The 15,485-nt window shown below is 31.3% G+C and overlaps 1 protein-coding gene across 3 annotated transcripts in view; it reads left to right on the top strand.

Moving 5' to 3' along the window:
• Positions 1-9,006, top strand: part of mamo (maternal gene required for meiosis) — a 38,423-nt gene extending 29,417 nt beyond the window's left edge. For all 3 annotated transcript variants that reach the window (XM_090106044.1, XM_090106042.1, XM_090106043.1), the window contains exon 7: positions 5,244-9,006. In XM_090106044.1, coding sequence (XP_089962170.1) covers positions 5,244-6,407 — 1,164 coding nt within the window. In that variant the 3' untranslated portion in view covers positions 6,408-9,006. The remainder of the gene's footprint in view (positions 1-5,243) is intronic.
• The last annotated feature ends 6,479 nt before the right edge of the window (positions 9,007-15,485 follow it).

Raw genomic sequence — 15,485 nt, 5'->3', positions numbered from 1 at the left:
ATAAATAATATTTGATATTACACTTATAGGTAAAATTGACACAAATTAATTTTTCCGTTCTTCGAGTAAAATTCTCTTAAATTTTTTAGTTCGCTTTATAGATATTTTAACCATTAGGTGCTTTCTTTACGCCTTATCTAGTAACTGGTAACTGATTTACAGTCCCTTAGATGGCATAGCCAAAGTTAGGTAGTAAAGTAATAATTTAACATAAAGTGAAACTATATAATATTTGCTGATTTCGCATGGTTTGCTTGTTTTAAATGAAGACCTTAACCTTTTCAGGTTGTTCCGTTGTTATTTGAATTAAATCAATAGGGACTTACGTAATATTCGTTACAATCGTTAGTTTTAACCAGATTTTTTTTAACCAAATTAAAGATTGATTGCGAGTGCTTTAAATATAATTAGAAATATACAGTAAATCGCACTCGCTATAGTTTGTATAGATAAATTGGATGGATTTGAGAATTATAAATATTTCTATGTCTTTCGAAATCGACGCACACTCCCCAGAGGTAATTCAAAAGCAATACTAAGACATATAAATGTAAATATATTACGATATATATAGTTTGATACATATAATCCGTTTTTTAGGGAATTTATTACTATTGATAGGGTACGAAAGCTTCAGTAGTATAAATGGGGGAGAGTTGTGGATGTGTGATCTTGGAATCAAAGCTTTAAGCACCGTTTCAGTTGAACCCAACGCTATGCCTTTTGCACCGTAGTCCCCTCTGTTCCGTTCGTTGCGTTTCCTTTCGCGTCCACTGCAAGAGGCATGGCGGCCATGGAGATACTTAATTCTATTTTCATACAGGATAAACGAGTTTAATCATTATTTTTGTAGAATGTTTCAAATGCTCTAGATAGTTAACGGTTTGCGGTATACAGAACGTTGTACGAATAGACACACGCATAAAAGGAATCAAACAAGCATTTGAAACTCTTCAAACAATAGCTGTGTTCATGGAAATAAACAGAGTCTAATACAGGGATATTTTATGGATTATATTCGTTTCATAATATGTAAATACCAGATTTATTTTTTGCACAAACCATAGACATAACATATTGTTCTTTATCGCTCCTGTCTGATGCTCCTGTTATCTGATTTTATGAAATATTTTTATTGGAACCACTATTATACATTTCACATTATATACTACTTACTAAAGCTTTGATTTGATATGAGTAATTGTTCTGTGTCCATTGATTACGACAATATGTCAATTAGCCGAAATACTTACTGAAATGGTGTGGTGTTGAACATAGTGTCTATATATTTGTAGTGTCTTTACATCCCTAACAATACGTAAAGTATATAACTGTTAAAAATCGGTTGTCTTCAAAATAAATATTTGATAAATATGTAACTATTATTATTGATTGTGTTAACTCGTATTTTGTCTTCAGATATATTTGATTTTCACTTTCCGTGCAGACATAAAGTATTGTCTTCTATTGTCGTAATCAAAGAAGCGAATTTTGAGGTCGGAAATATTGTGACGAGAAATTGTTTTTCTTGCTTGCGGTACTCTAGTAAAACCCCATATAGAATGTAAAAAAACTGGATTTAACTAGTCGATAATTTTATCTGATCTTTTCATAAACTTTTGGTAGATTGGACATATCATTTTACACCTGTTTATAGAAGTAGAATTAGAATATGTTTTAAAATTAGAAATGAAAATGATATTAGGGTACTAAATTTTAAATTATTTATTCGTTTCGGATATAATATGTAGGCATTTTAATATTTTAGAATATAGAAAAAAATATATTGACGGCGTATAAAAGTATTATGATTTAGGAAAAGATCTGTGATATATTAAAGTAGGAAAGGAAAACCAGAAAGTATCAAAATTTGAGCTCAGAATTGAGATACCGGCTAATTAAATGCGGATCTAAAAACCAATACTTTAAGTTTTTGACAATTTTATAAAACAATTGAAGTTTTCATTAATGAAAAACTGAGGCTTATTTTCCGTTTATTTGGTTGCCTCTTTATAGAAATTGTCGCCTGCAAATCTTAGTGTTATACGCCATACCATAGTGGCAACTTCAGATCTCATTTTACAATTTAAGAACTTTGAAAACATAATTAGAGATTAAGGCATTTATGACGAAATATCCAACACCCTAATAAAGTTGACATACTTTGATGCCCGTAGTACTTACAAAACGTCAAAGGCTTAACATTCCTATGCGTGCCTCGGGTTTGCTTCGTTGGGGATTTTGCAAAGGGGCGTAGATATAATTTTAGTTATGATAAAATATCGAGTAACTTTAAATATTTCAGTTTGCCTAGAGTACCGTAAGTATCCAGTCGATGATGTAATTTCAATTTGGTTGGAAATGAATAAAGGAAAGATGAAAATGTCGCTAACGGTAGTGTCGTAGGAAGCTCTTCCAATTGCACACGGTAAGGTTAAATTAAGATATACATAGATCTGCGCAGTTTCTGTAAAATACTGATTGTCAGAAGCGAAGAGTTTGTTTATGTAGTTGACGAGATAGGAATTCGTTGACATTGAAAATGTTGGCCACATAAGCATTCCATTAAATGAATAAGTGCTAAAATTTACTTTTGCTCGAGTTATTGCACTCAAAAGCCTTAGATTGTTCGATAAATAGCTTGCATTGGATTATAAAAGTAAAGCACCAGTAAATTTTAACACTTGTGTTTACATTTTGTTTGTGTAGAAGCGTTTAGGTATGAATCATTTCTTACCTTTATTCGTAATACTTAAGAGTTTAAAGCTATTCGATATAGTGATTTTCATTTGGATTGCTAATTAAATTGCACATTTGAAAGCTTTTTAATTTAGGGTTAGAGATTGGTAGATGCGCTACTTCCCGGAGTTATAGGTCTTGGCTTGTCACGAGTCCACTTGTTTATATATTTATATATCACATATCTATTAATAATATTCTCAATTGTTACTTTTTTCAATTATTGTTGAAAACTTTCTAATAAGATTTATATACATTATATTGGATATTCTCTACGTTACATGAATACGTGTATCTCATAAAAACTATGTGTTGACTCGTGAAAAGCCACTGGAAGATCGAAATGGTCGTATAAACGTAACTTATATAATATAATATTTATTAAAATTACACTCCAATGTTGCGATTTGAAAAGCTGCACTGTTATTTTTTTCAGAGTCAAATGTTACCAAACAAAGTAATATAATATAACCTTAATTAATGTTCCTCTTCTTATTTTAAGAAAGATTGAATATTTACAATTTACAAACTAATTATAGCAATAAATATGAGAATATGACACTTTGTATGTGTTTATATCAAGATAGTTTTTATGATAGATTGCAGTTTAGAGTACTATTTTGTTTCCTGACAGAGGCACTATTTATTAAAGAATAGTAATATTGTTATGATTATATTTCTATGTGCTGGTGTGTAAATAGCGCAGCAGTGTTTGTTAAAGAGTGGTATTTAACGTACATACAAATAGTTATACATCCCTAAGTGCAGTTATTCAAATTTTAACATTTCCCCGATAGCCTCCTTTCGCAGGCTCACACGCATCTAGCACAAGTAACATTAATTACTGTAATAAATATTTATAAAAAGTATAGTCGTAGATATTTTTAAAGTGCCCAATGCGTATAAGAAAGTCTTGCACAGAATATTGTCATAACTCGTAACGTTTATATCGATACAATATTAGATTCGTTTTATAACAATTGTGACCACAGTTTTATATTTAGAGTGCCTCTTGCCTATATAAGACTTATATAAAGGCTGCGAATCACGGAATATAGTTTATGTAGGAATGAACCTTAGACAAAATGTACAAATTTTATGGTGAAAATTGTAAGTTGCGGTATGATATGCAACTTGCATGGAGGATGAATACCATCTCGATTGAGCGAACTGTTTGAAGTGGGCATGAGATTCTGAAGAACACCTCCGTAGATAGCGCATTCCAATCTTATTACCTTTGTTGAATTTAAGTGAATTCATTACCTGTCTGATTTTTAACGACCAACTAGGACAATAGTTTGTTTTGTATATAATTTTAGATGTTGCTGCGTTAAACCACTAAAGTGGTACAAATTTTTTGGTTAGTTGTGAGTAACTAATAATTTTAAGTGGCATACCTAAATATAGAACTTATATTGCAATTTTTCTAAGTTCCTGTAGTTGTATTAATTATTGTATATTGGTACAATTTGTTTTATTAATAATAGTTTGTTTATTCTTATTAATTTATTTAGATTTAATGATTTATGACTATGTTTTAGTTTTTGCCATAATATACAGCTATACTAAATTCAAGATACTTTTCGAAGCCCTAATATTTATTAGTTTGGTAAGTTAGACGTTTCCATTGTTTAATGTTTGCACCGATTTCGTTGGAATAAAACTAGAAAAGTCGAAATTTTGTAAGTGCACACGCATAATAACGATGAAGAGAATGAAAACCATGTATAGATGTTTTAAATGCAAGATTTTTTTTCAAATGCTATAGAATTTGGGATATTATTGGAACACTTTCTTTTTAAATATTTTTGTTAATACAATAAATAGTTATGTATCAACCTTCAATGTTTTTGCCTAATCTAACTTTGTGACAAAAAAACGTAGGAAATTTTTACGTATACTATTAGGGCAAAGAATTTTCTGTTTGAAATCTATTTTATTAAAATATTCAGTTATCCTCCATACAGTACATGTTGTATATTATGTTTAAAATATTCAGCACAAGTTCAAATAATTATAAGTCCATTTAGTTTTTATAGCGTCAAATTATTGTTGCTTCATAGATAAATCTATGGCATATTTTCCTTAAGCTGTTTCATTTAACGATCATTGTTGATGTTTTAGATTAGATAAATCTGTTTTGCCTTAACATTTTTAATTAATAGTTCATATGTTGTATCAGAGAATAGTATGGTTTTGTTGAAATCTAACAAAATATCGGAACCGTCAAGGATTGTAATGTGTAACGTTCTGTCAATTCTGCAACAGTACACATAGACCCATCACTGTTGATCATTGTAACTTTTGAAACAAATATAAGCATATCATAGCTGTAAAAATACAATTTTGACAAATAAAAGCTCTACAATCATTACCTAACAATGGTTTTATTTGTATCTTATAGTTCCCTCACTTATAAATAGGTACGTAAATTGTATTGATTTAATGTAACGTATCTTGTAAGTGATTTGTCGTATAGTTAATATGCGATTGTTTTATTTCAGATGTGTTTAGATATGTCATGTGGGTCGGCGAGCATCCCTAGTCCCATTCCACCTCGAAGCCCGACCGCTTTGCCGCTGTGGTCCCCACTGCTGGCTCTCCAAGCTTGTCGAATTCGCAGATATCTCAGCGACGATTGCATGACTTACCAAAATCGACACTTGTTGCACTCCGAGAGACGCCGCTGCGGAGTGTGCCTCGCTTCATTCCCATCTACATGGCTACTTGAACGTCATGCGGCCCTCCAGCACGCTTCTCAGTCTGCGTGCGAAGATAAGCCGTTCGTCTGTGAACAATGTGGACAGAGTTACAGGTATCGATCCGCCTACGTTAAGCATCGAGAACAAAACCACAGGGCACGCCTGCCAGCCGACAAGCTGTTTACGTGCGACGTGTGCGGTATGCAATTTCGCTATTTGAAATCTTTCAAAAAGCATCGTCTCAACCATACTTTGGAAAGACTGCATACGAAGAACACTGATCCTCCTGAAGGAATGGAACCGGTCTCCAGTACAAACGAAGTCCTAATAGGCCAATGTGGTGAGATGGATCTTTCTCTCAAAAAGAGGAACAGAGTTGAAGCAACTAGATCTCCGCCTATTGAAATTATCGGCGACGCAGAACAAGACAGCACGGTGGATTCGAACGGACCGACCGATTCAATCGTAACAGTGGATGATTCGACCGACTGTAGAAATTCCAGCGCTGAAAGTGAAACTAGACGGGAGGAAGACGCCGTTCCCGGGGAAAGAAAACGCGTACCCGTGTCGTTCGCTAGCGTTAGCTCCATCGCTGACAGCTCTGAAAGCGAATCCAGGGGCGACAGTTCGAAACACGAAACTTCTAGTTCACATTCCGGAATACTAGGCTTCTTGCAAAACGACGATAAACAACGAGACAGAGAGAGGCGGTTCGCGTGCCCGTTCTGCGGGAAATGTGTGAGGTCAAAGGAGAATCTGAAATTGCACGTTCGTAAGCATACAGGGGAGCGTCCGTTCGTGTGCCTGTTCTGCGGGCGGGCGTTCGGGGGCAAGAGCGACCTGACGCGGCACTTGCGCATCCACACGGGCGAGCGGCCCTACCACTGCGAGGCGTGCGGGAAATGCTTCGCACGGGCCGACTATCTCTCCAAGCATCTCACCACGCACGTTCACAATGCACGTTGATTGACCGCGCCGTCCTTTTTTAATCTTTTCATACCTCTATAGTTAACGACCGAGTCATATTGTAACAGCAAATCGGAATATTTTTTAAAATGTTTTTAACCTTCATAAGAATATATCTAAGCAGGTCTAATTAGATTTTACACTGTTTTTGGTTCGGAGTTGTATTTATAGTTTAATAGATAATTTTCGATATTTATTCTATACATTATAATAAAAGGGATGATATTTATGATAATTGCTAAGAAACTAAATATTTTATATTTTTTTGTTAACGTCACACTACACTATTGGAATGCAATAATATGGCTATTATTTCAGAGGCATTTTCTCTCACTTTGAAAATGTGTATATTTTTTTCGTTTAGAAAAGTTTTACAGTCGAAATTAAAAGAGCTGTTGATGTGAATGTAACGAGCAATCTATAAATTGTGATGAATGAAATCTTGTCTTGGGGTCTAAAAGTCATGTTTTTAACAATATTTGGATTCTACGTTTATGCCATATTATATTGAATTATATGACTAGGATAAAATTCATTCCATTGAGGGAAGGTAGTAAAAAATGTAGTCGTGACGAATAGGTAAGTAGAAGAATGCAAAAGCTGTGATTCATACGATTAAGACCAGTCAACAAGTTTAAGAACATCGAAAAATGTTTAATCTAAGTAAATTAATAATAACGTTTTCATATTAATTATAATTCATTATAGATTTAGAAATCTCTCTGTGCCAAAATATGTACCTCATAAAAGTAAACAATCAAGTAGATAAAATAATTACCTATTTATTGCTTAAACACGTGGTTATATTCGTTTTACAGACAATATACAGCTAGGTTTTACGTGGCCTCCTGGTTCAATATTTTTGTTTCGATCTTTGTACGATTTTATAATTTCTAAGATTGTGCTCTGCCTAATTACACTTAAAAGTTTTTTATAATATATACAAAGTAGAACAGTCGATATTTGATTGCTCTTGCCACGTACCTAATGTAACAAAAAGGTGTCATATCTTTCTTTTTCTATTTTATAAAAATACTTGCCCGCAGACTTTAAATTATATCTACCTATACATAATATTTTAAGATTAAATACTTACTGCCAATATTGTGATATTCTTTATACGTATGTACACTGCAAGTTGTTTCCGTGGGTTTATATTTTTATATCATCGGGATATATTATTTGACAAATGGATTTCAAAGAATCATTTATTAATCTGTCAATTCATAATTAGGACTAAGGGAGATTTTGAATCAGTTATTTCTAATGATCTGTTTAAAAAAAATAACGTTATGGATATTAGTATGTTGTTTAAACTGTTTTTGTGGTCTAAAGAATAAGCGAGTTTCTCTATTGAAATAAAGACTTATATGTATCGCGTCCCAAAATAAGTACATCCATAAGTATCTATAGACTGTCGAACTTTTTACCCATAATAAATAGATGAATATTCATCCATTAAATTATATAGGTACCTACTTCACTGAAATCACACATTTAATTCAGATAAACAGAAAATGTGTCAAGTCCAACTACAAGTCTATTTGACAGGACAATGTAACCTAATGTTTCTTTGAAAATGCATTTCAGATTGAAGAGTTGTTACACGCAGGTTCCAATTAAGAATAACAATTAAAACGACCACATTTTTCTATGAAAGCATCTCTTAATTACGCATTGTTTGCCGTTTTTCGAATTACAAGGCCAACTTAGTATAAAAACTGTCAATTACATGTTTATTATTATAGAGAGAGAGAACTATGTTACTTATAATAGAACATACACTATTATGCGGGCTAGTATTTTTAATATATTCATATAATTTGTGGAGGGATAAGCACCTTTCGTCAACCTCATTAAAGGCCTTGAATTAAATGATTATTCAATAAATATGTTAGGTTAGTTTAGTTAGTACTGAAATGTGTCGATGTTAAGTTATCATTTTGGTTTTTAATTAAGAATTGAAAACAATATTGTTAACTGAAATACCAATATCAAATTTGCCAGAGGGATATAATATTAAATAATTAGGTAGTCGAAAATATGGTGTAAACGAAAAGCAATACTCTGAATTATTAATTTTATGATGGAAATACTCGACGGAATATTTGTGTGGACTTTGGGAATAATTAAAAATAAAACGGACAGTCAACGTTATGAGTATCTTTCGGTACATTAGTAGTAAATATACCCCTTGAAACGATGTCATCGAACGACGAAATTAGAAACATTTAAGAAGACATAAATTGTGTATATTATGTAGCTATTTGTTCCATTTCATATTAAAATTATTAAAGTAAGTATTCAAAATTGATGTTGACTGTTTTTATAATTATATCAGTGGTAGTTACTTGATGTTGTGGTGTAAATTAGTGTCTTATAATATTGTTGGTCGAAAATTACTCAAAGCTCGTTGTCATCTGATCGCTCATTGGCTGAATGGTGTGGAGGTACAAGTAAAATTGTAGCTTCTATAGAAAAATGCGATTGAATAATTACCCATTCATTTTTAGAGTTACCAATTACTATGTACATCTTATACGGAATGCTACGGAAAAGAAAGGATTCGCACATTCTTGGTATGCATTATGGTGAACTTATGTGTGAAATTATGTGTTTCATTATAACGCTAGTTTATCCAAGTTGCAAGGAAGATGTACAAGATCAAGAAAGGGGTTTATTAAATTATCCTTTGAGTAGTTTTTGACCTTTACGTAGTATTTAATCGGTGTGGTCTTCTTTATATAAATTTATTCATGTATCTACTTTATGTAACTATGATGTTTTATTTTATAATCGGATTCTAAAGAATATTGAGCACGGCAAGTTTTGTAAATAAGTGCTACCAGGTCAAATGTGATAAATTAGGATATAAGAGATGTATAATAATGGATTTATAAGTCCCTGTGTTTCACGGCGATATGAAGATCGTAACAATGAAATGACAAGACAACAACGCGGTTTTCGCTGGAAAATTCCCGTTCAATAAATTTCCTTGTTACGACGAAAATAGTTCGTGAAATGCAAGGCATATATTTCTTTTTTAATATTATTATAATGTAACGACATTGTCATTAAATCTCAGTTTGATTTCATCATCCCTGATGAGAACGTGTCGTGATTCGTGACCACTTTTCACATTTTTATTGCTACATTGTTTATTGTAAATTTGTAATCTATTGGGCATTATGTTTTAATTAGTAAATATCTTATTTATTCAACATTGTAAATGTAAAAGTGCGGTTAGATTTGTCACTTAGTGTTTTTTTTTTGTAAAGAAATTAACAGATTAGCCAACGCGAAGGGGTCTTTCACATTGGTTGTAATTTTTTTTTAAATGTGTTGCCAGTAAGAAGGTAGTCGTATATACTAAAGTATTATGACAGTTGATGGAGTTCACGCATACCTACGTGATAATTTTTGGACGTAATTATTTATTAGTTATTGCATATATATCATAGTCAGCTTTATAAGTTTTTAAAAGCGTTCATTTTTTCCACATGTTGACATAAAACATTTAATAAGCGCACAGTTTTTAATCACGTCTCCGTCCGTACAGATTATTCAATTTTGTAACCACTCAATTAATTCCTTGTTTTTTTCTTAATTTCATTTATTGGGTTGAAGATTTTATAATGACAATTATTCAAATTTTTTTGGTAATTTTTGGGCTCGGAAACTAGAAAAGAGTTTTACGCGAGATAATGATTAAAATGCCTCTCTTTCAATTCACAGTGACACTTCTATGATCCTTGTATTGTGGAATATTTGATACATATTTATTTCTGAATGACAACGTATAATATGAAATACAGAGTGTTATCTACATTACCCCATTATATTGTAAGAATGTTTTAAAGGAAAGCGAAGGTTTGACAATTGTTATTATTGTGATATTACTATAAGTTGAGACCGTTAAATAGAAACTGAAGTCTCCGCGAAGATAGACAACAACGATTGAATCTAGACTGATTTTCGGGTAGAGGTGTAGGCCAGAAAGATCACAGGTAATCAATAATTAATATACATAATGATTGATTTATTAAAAAGCCAAACGCAGTCTCAATAGTATTTTACATAAATCACTAAGAGAGTTTATTTAATTTTAAACGTAACTTATATCTACAGAAAGTTTTATATACCGATCTTAAATTATTTTTCAGATGTATTGATTTTTATACTTGTCCATATTATACAACGTGAATAGTGGTAAGTGTAGTTAACGTAGATGGGTCTATTAACCGCGTGGTGCTACAATGTGTAAAGATATGTGATAGATATTGTTCTTCAGAGACATTTTATTTATCGAAGCTTCCATAGATAATTGTGACACTCCTAACATAATAATGACGTCAGCAATAATTTTGTTTAGGTTAATATTGTGCGTTTAAGACTATTTTTATTTTGTAATGTATATAATGTTCAGTGCAATGCGGTGTAAGTCAGTCGTTTAGTTACTTCGAAAGGTTTAGTTTAAGTTGAAAAGTTGACCAAATACATTCGTCTGAGCAACAAAATCATATACATAGTCTGGCTTTGGAACTTGTGTAATTATCGATGTCGATATAAATTTGTAAATGTAACAATGGAGTGGCTAGGTAGTAAATATTTATTTGGATTTAATACGTTTTGATGGCTCATTGTATTTATTATTTGTTAACTTGTTTTACGGCTTTATAGGAAAGGGATGTGAGTAGCCACGTTATCCAATAATAATTATAATTATTAATATTTATAACCATTGTAAAATTTTCTTATAAGAAAGCATATTTTCATGTGAAGTTAGTGATAATCTCTTCAGTCCTCCAAGGTACTATGAGAGTTTGTTGACAAGGTTCGTTTTAACAATCATTTTTATATGAAAGTCCACCTTGACGCTGAAGAATCATATTTTACCAAATCGTTTCATTTTTGTTTTTCAGTTGAATTTTATCCTTAGATTTTTTACCTATTATTTTGTTGATAAACTTTTCTTAGTTTAGACTCGCCAAAAATGCATTTGTTTTTATTCTTTTTAAAGTTTTATCACATTGAGTTCTGTCAGTAATGGGTGAACTTTCACTATTTTAACCAACTTATATAAACACATTGTTACATTATATGATATATTTTTTTTACTGGTATATTTCAGATAATTATTACTGTTAACCAAATAAGCCCGTTTTATAGTTTTAACGTGAAGTTATTAACTTTTTATATAGGTATTTTAAAGATTTTTATGTTAAGTACGTGAATCCATCTATACAATGAAACAGTCCATTAATAAAATCTCTTGTCCATTGTCCAAATAACGTAGGCATAGTTTCAAATTTTGTATGTGTTTAATTCACACCTAAATTAATATTGCTAATGTGTAACTTAATTTAAATATTGATGTGCAAAATTATAGTAAATGTCTTGGATCTCTAAAATTAAAAAAAAAGACAAAAACACTTTACGAAATTTCTAAATGTGACATAAATGTGTGTGTTGTAGTGTTATTAGGCGTAAAAATTACTATGAAATATGGTTACTCAATAATATGAGCGACTGTCGATTTGCTCATTTTGTGCGTTTTTGTATAACCATGATCTCATTAGCGGTAACCATATTTTCTAGTGTGTTATATAAATATTTGGCACTTTAAAAAAGGCACATTTTTCTTATTATTGTAATTGAAAAATGGTTTGAAAACGTGTTGAAATGGATTTGTTGAGTACATTAATTTCATAATGAAATATATTTGTTTCATTAATAGAAGTTCTTTTATTTACTCTTTCCCCTCATTTATGATTTAAGATTAAATTTAAGTCATATTAATGAAAGATATTTCGTGGTGTAGGTACCTACTTTTGCTTTAATCGTTGGCTTTAATGGATCAAAATTAGCTAATCATAATTTAAAAGGGAATTTTATCTTATGTCAATTGAAAATTCAAATCATATGAATAATATAATCGGCTCTATTACCATCATAGCATGCGCAGATAAATTTTAAATCAATTTATTTCCTGAGACGCTCGTCTGGTTTTGAACCCCCGACTTATCGATTTGAAGTCTGAGGCCTTCACCACTGAGCCACCTCTGCGCACGGTTATTACATATTGAGTAGGTAAACTCACTACATAATATTTATGACTTATGAGACTTCGTATGCATCGAAAAAGAGGTAACATTCATAAAACAATTAAATCAAGTGCGTAGTTAATCACACTCAATACTTATAATTAGAAACCTTGGCTTCTACAAATACGGAAAACAATGAAGTTTTTAAAAAAAATATCAGGTGATACCATAGTATACATCTATTTTTACTATGTATGTACTATGGCACCTGGTAGGAATTGTGGTATCGTATAATATCAGTATTTTCAGTCTAAATGTACCTATGTGTATTGATAAAATAGAGAATTTTTGCTCTCTAGATAATAGTAATACTCTATAATATTTTAAATATTGAAAATAGTAACACCAATGACTGAAGTAATCAGCGGTTAATAGTTTACAATCCAATGGGTCGATAATACGTTACTACAAGCAAAGATAATAATAGGTACTAGACTATTAGATACCTACTACAAGCGAGAAATAAATAATTTATAAAATAATCTGTCAATAATTTGTATCACTACGTATTGCTTTAACGCTAATAATAGGTTAAAGAACGTATTGAGATTTGAAATGTTAATGTTACTAAGTGTTAATTGACGTGTAAAAATTATCGCACGCCACTTAGAAGACCCAACCGAGTTTTTGTAAAAACATAAATAGTTTTATCGAAATTAGGTGTTAACTTTTAACCACTTGTATACGTTATGATTGATTTATATTGTGAACATTTTTTATACTTTATATTGTAAACATTTTGTAACCTTATATAGCGACACTTTATATATACCCCTTTGTTTATTGTTTAATTTTATTGTAAGATGTTTTTACTTGTATACCCTTTTTATTTTAAGGGGGGAATGATGTAGCGACGACAAGCCAATTTACGAGTTACTGAAATATTTTAAGTGTAGTACCTACTAAGAAAGTTCCCACCATAGGTTCACACGGTAACTCGTATATAAACAGTTCGTGCGCTATGTATGAGCAGTTAAGGGCTTGTCGGGACGCGGGTTGGTCGCATAGGTCGAATATTAATTACATACGAATAAATATATGTATTATGTAGTTAACGAAATATAACCTTTGCGTAGTTATTTCATCTTTTATTACACCCGCACATAACAAGCCCCTACAATAGTATGTGTCCTAGGAGCTTTCAAACACAGCTAGCATTCATTATGAGCCGAGGAAGAAAGGAATTGATTATTACGAAGAAAACTAAATACAATTTTCTAATGTAAAAAATTAATACTTAGTCTGATTAAATAAGCAAACTTTGAAGGTAAAGTAATTTTGAAGGTCTTCAAAGTAATTATTATTTCATATAAAATTTAACGATGTTAGGTAAGAGCCTATAGTAAGTTAGATATTTATGTAATTAGGAGAAAATAATTTTGCGTTAAATTTTTCTAAACAAAAATATTATGATGCTCTTCATTTTGCTCTACCTAACGATGATTAACAAAAATTATTGTAATTATTTATTGAAATTTGTATATTTAAAATCAGCAGTACCTACATCTTTTATATGAAGGTACACTATTTAGAAAAAATATTTCATGCTAATTTGCCTATGTATGCTATACATTACTGGTTTTGCTCGTACTCGTAACGTATAACACGGTATAATCGCTAAAGAACGCAGCAATGTATGACGTTTTACAATTTTTTTCACTTTGTGAGGGCCGTGTGAGGAAGGGGTCATCGCAATAGGGTGCCCGGGCACGCTACCTGTAGGGAGGAGTGATCATCTACGTATTGGGATACCAGTGCAATAAAAATCACAGATTTTACGGGGAAATTAAAAAAAAAGTTTATTTATTTATTTATTTATTCTTTATTGTACATTAGGTTTAATCTTATTTTATAATATCTTAATGGATTTAAATGTACAAAAGGCGGCCTTATGGCTCTAAGCCATCTCTGCCAGGCAACCTTCAGGTAAAGGACAGAGCATAATATTATACCAAAGGCTAGGAAGCCAAATAACTAATAAATTTAAAATAATTAATTTGAAGAAAAAAAAATAATAATAATAAAATAAAAATAAAGCACAACGTCACACATAATTTATAAATACAACATAAATTTATATATAAAAATTACTTATATTTATATACATATAAAATGCATAAACATAATTATACATAAGATTACAATATATAAATACTTCACTATAAATAGATAACATACATACTATATATACATACTATACAAAATATACAATATACATATAATATTTATATAGATAGATAGTAGTCTTTAAGCATTTTTTTAAAGGATCTTATCGTCTGGGCGCCACCAATCGTTTCAGGAAGGGCATTCCATAAACGGATACCCGATACAGTAAACGATGTACCGAATAATTTACTACCATGCACAGGAAAACGGAGTAGAAAGTTATTAGAGGATCGGAGAGTATAGGATTCAGAAGCAAGGTAATGGAAATTGGATTTCAAGTAGGAGGGAGTACTGGGATGAAAAAGAATGGAATAGAGGAGATGGAGAGTGTGAGCATTCCGACGCAGGCGTATAGGTAGCCACTTATATTCTTATGTAAGATGATTTTTCTAGTTCAGTTAATATCATGTGATGTATTATTTTTTATCTCAATCCTTTCGCTCGTGATAACTTAATCTAGAATCTAGATAGCTAGAAAGACTATCTTATTGACAGCGACCAAGAAAATCGACCAAGAAAATTATTAAAACTTGTTTATATTTAAAATGCTTTTATATGATTTTTTTAATGAAACATGTCGATTGTAATGTGTTGTTTTATTCTTTTAATTCAAATTTTATTTTTATTTTTCATATTAGTTATTTCCGTAGTTCAGATCGCTCCTGCATGATCATATTGTCCATGTGACAGAATCATAATCGATGTATTCAATATTCATACAAAAATTAATATTTTTTGGGTAAATAAAGATGTCATCTGGCAACCCCTGTCACCGTCCGCTAAATTCCCTTAGTCTGCTCAGAGACGC

Source organism: Colias eurytheme, chromosome 10 (assembly GCF_061535395.1).
Source record: "Colias eurytheme isolate Ceu_HAF_F1 chromosome 10, ilColEury1 Martin Lab GWU primary, whole genome shotgun sequence".
Classification (NCBI taxonomy): domain Eukaryota; kingdom Metazoa; phylum Arthropoda; class Insecta; order Lepidoptera; family Pieridae; genus Colias; species Colias eurytheme.
The sequence above is the reverse complement of the archived record's forward strand: the minus strand, read 5'-3'. Positions and strand labels throughout refer to the sequence as shown.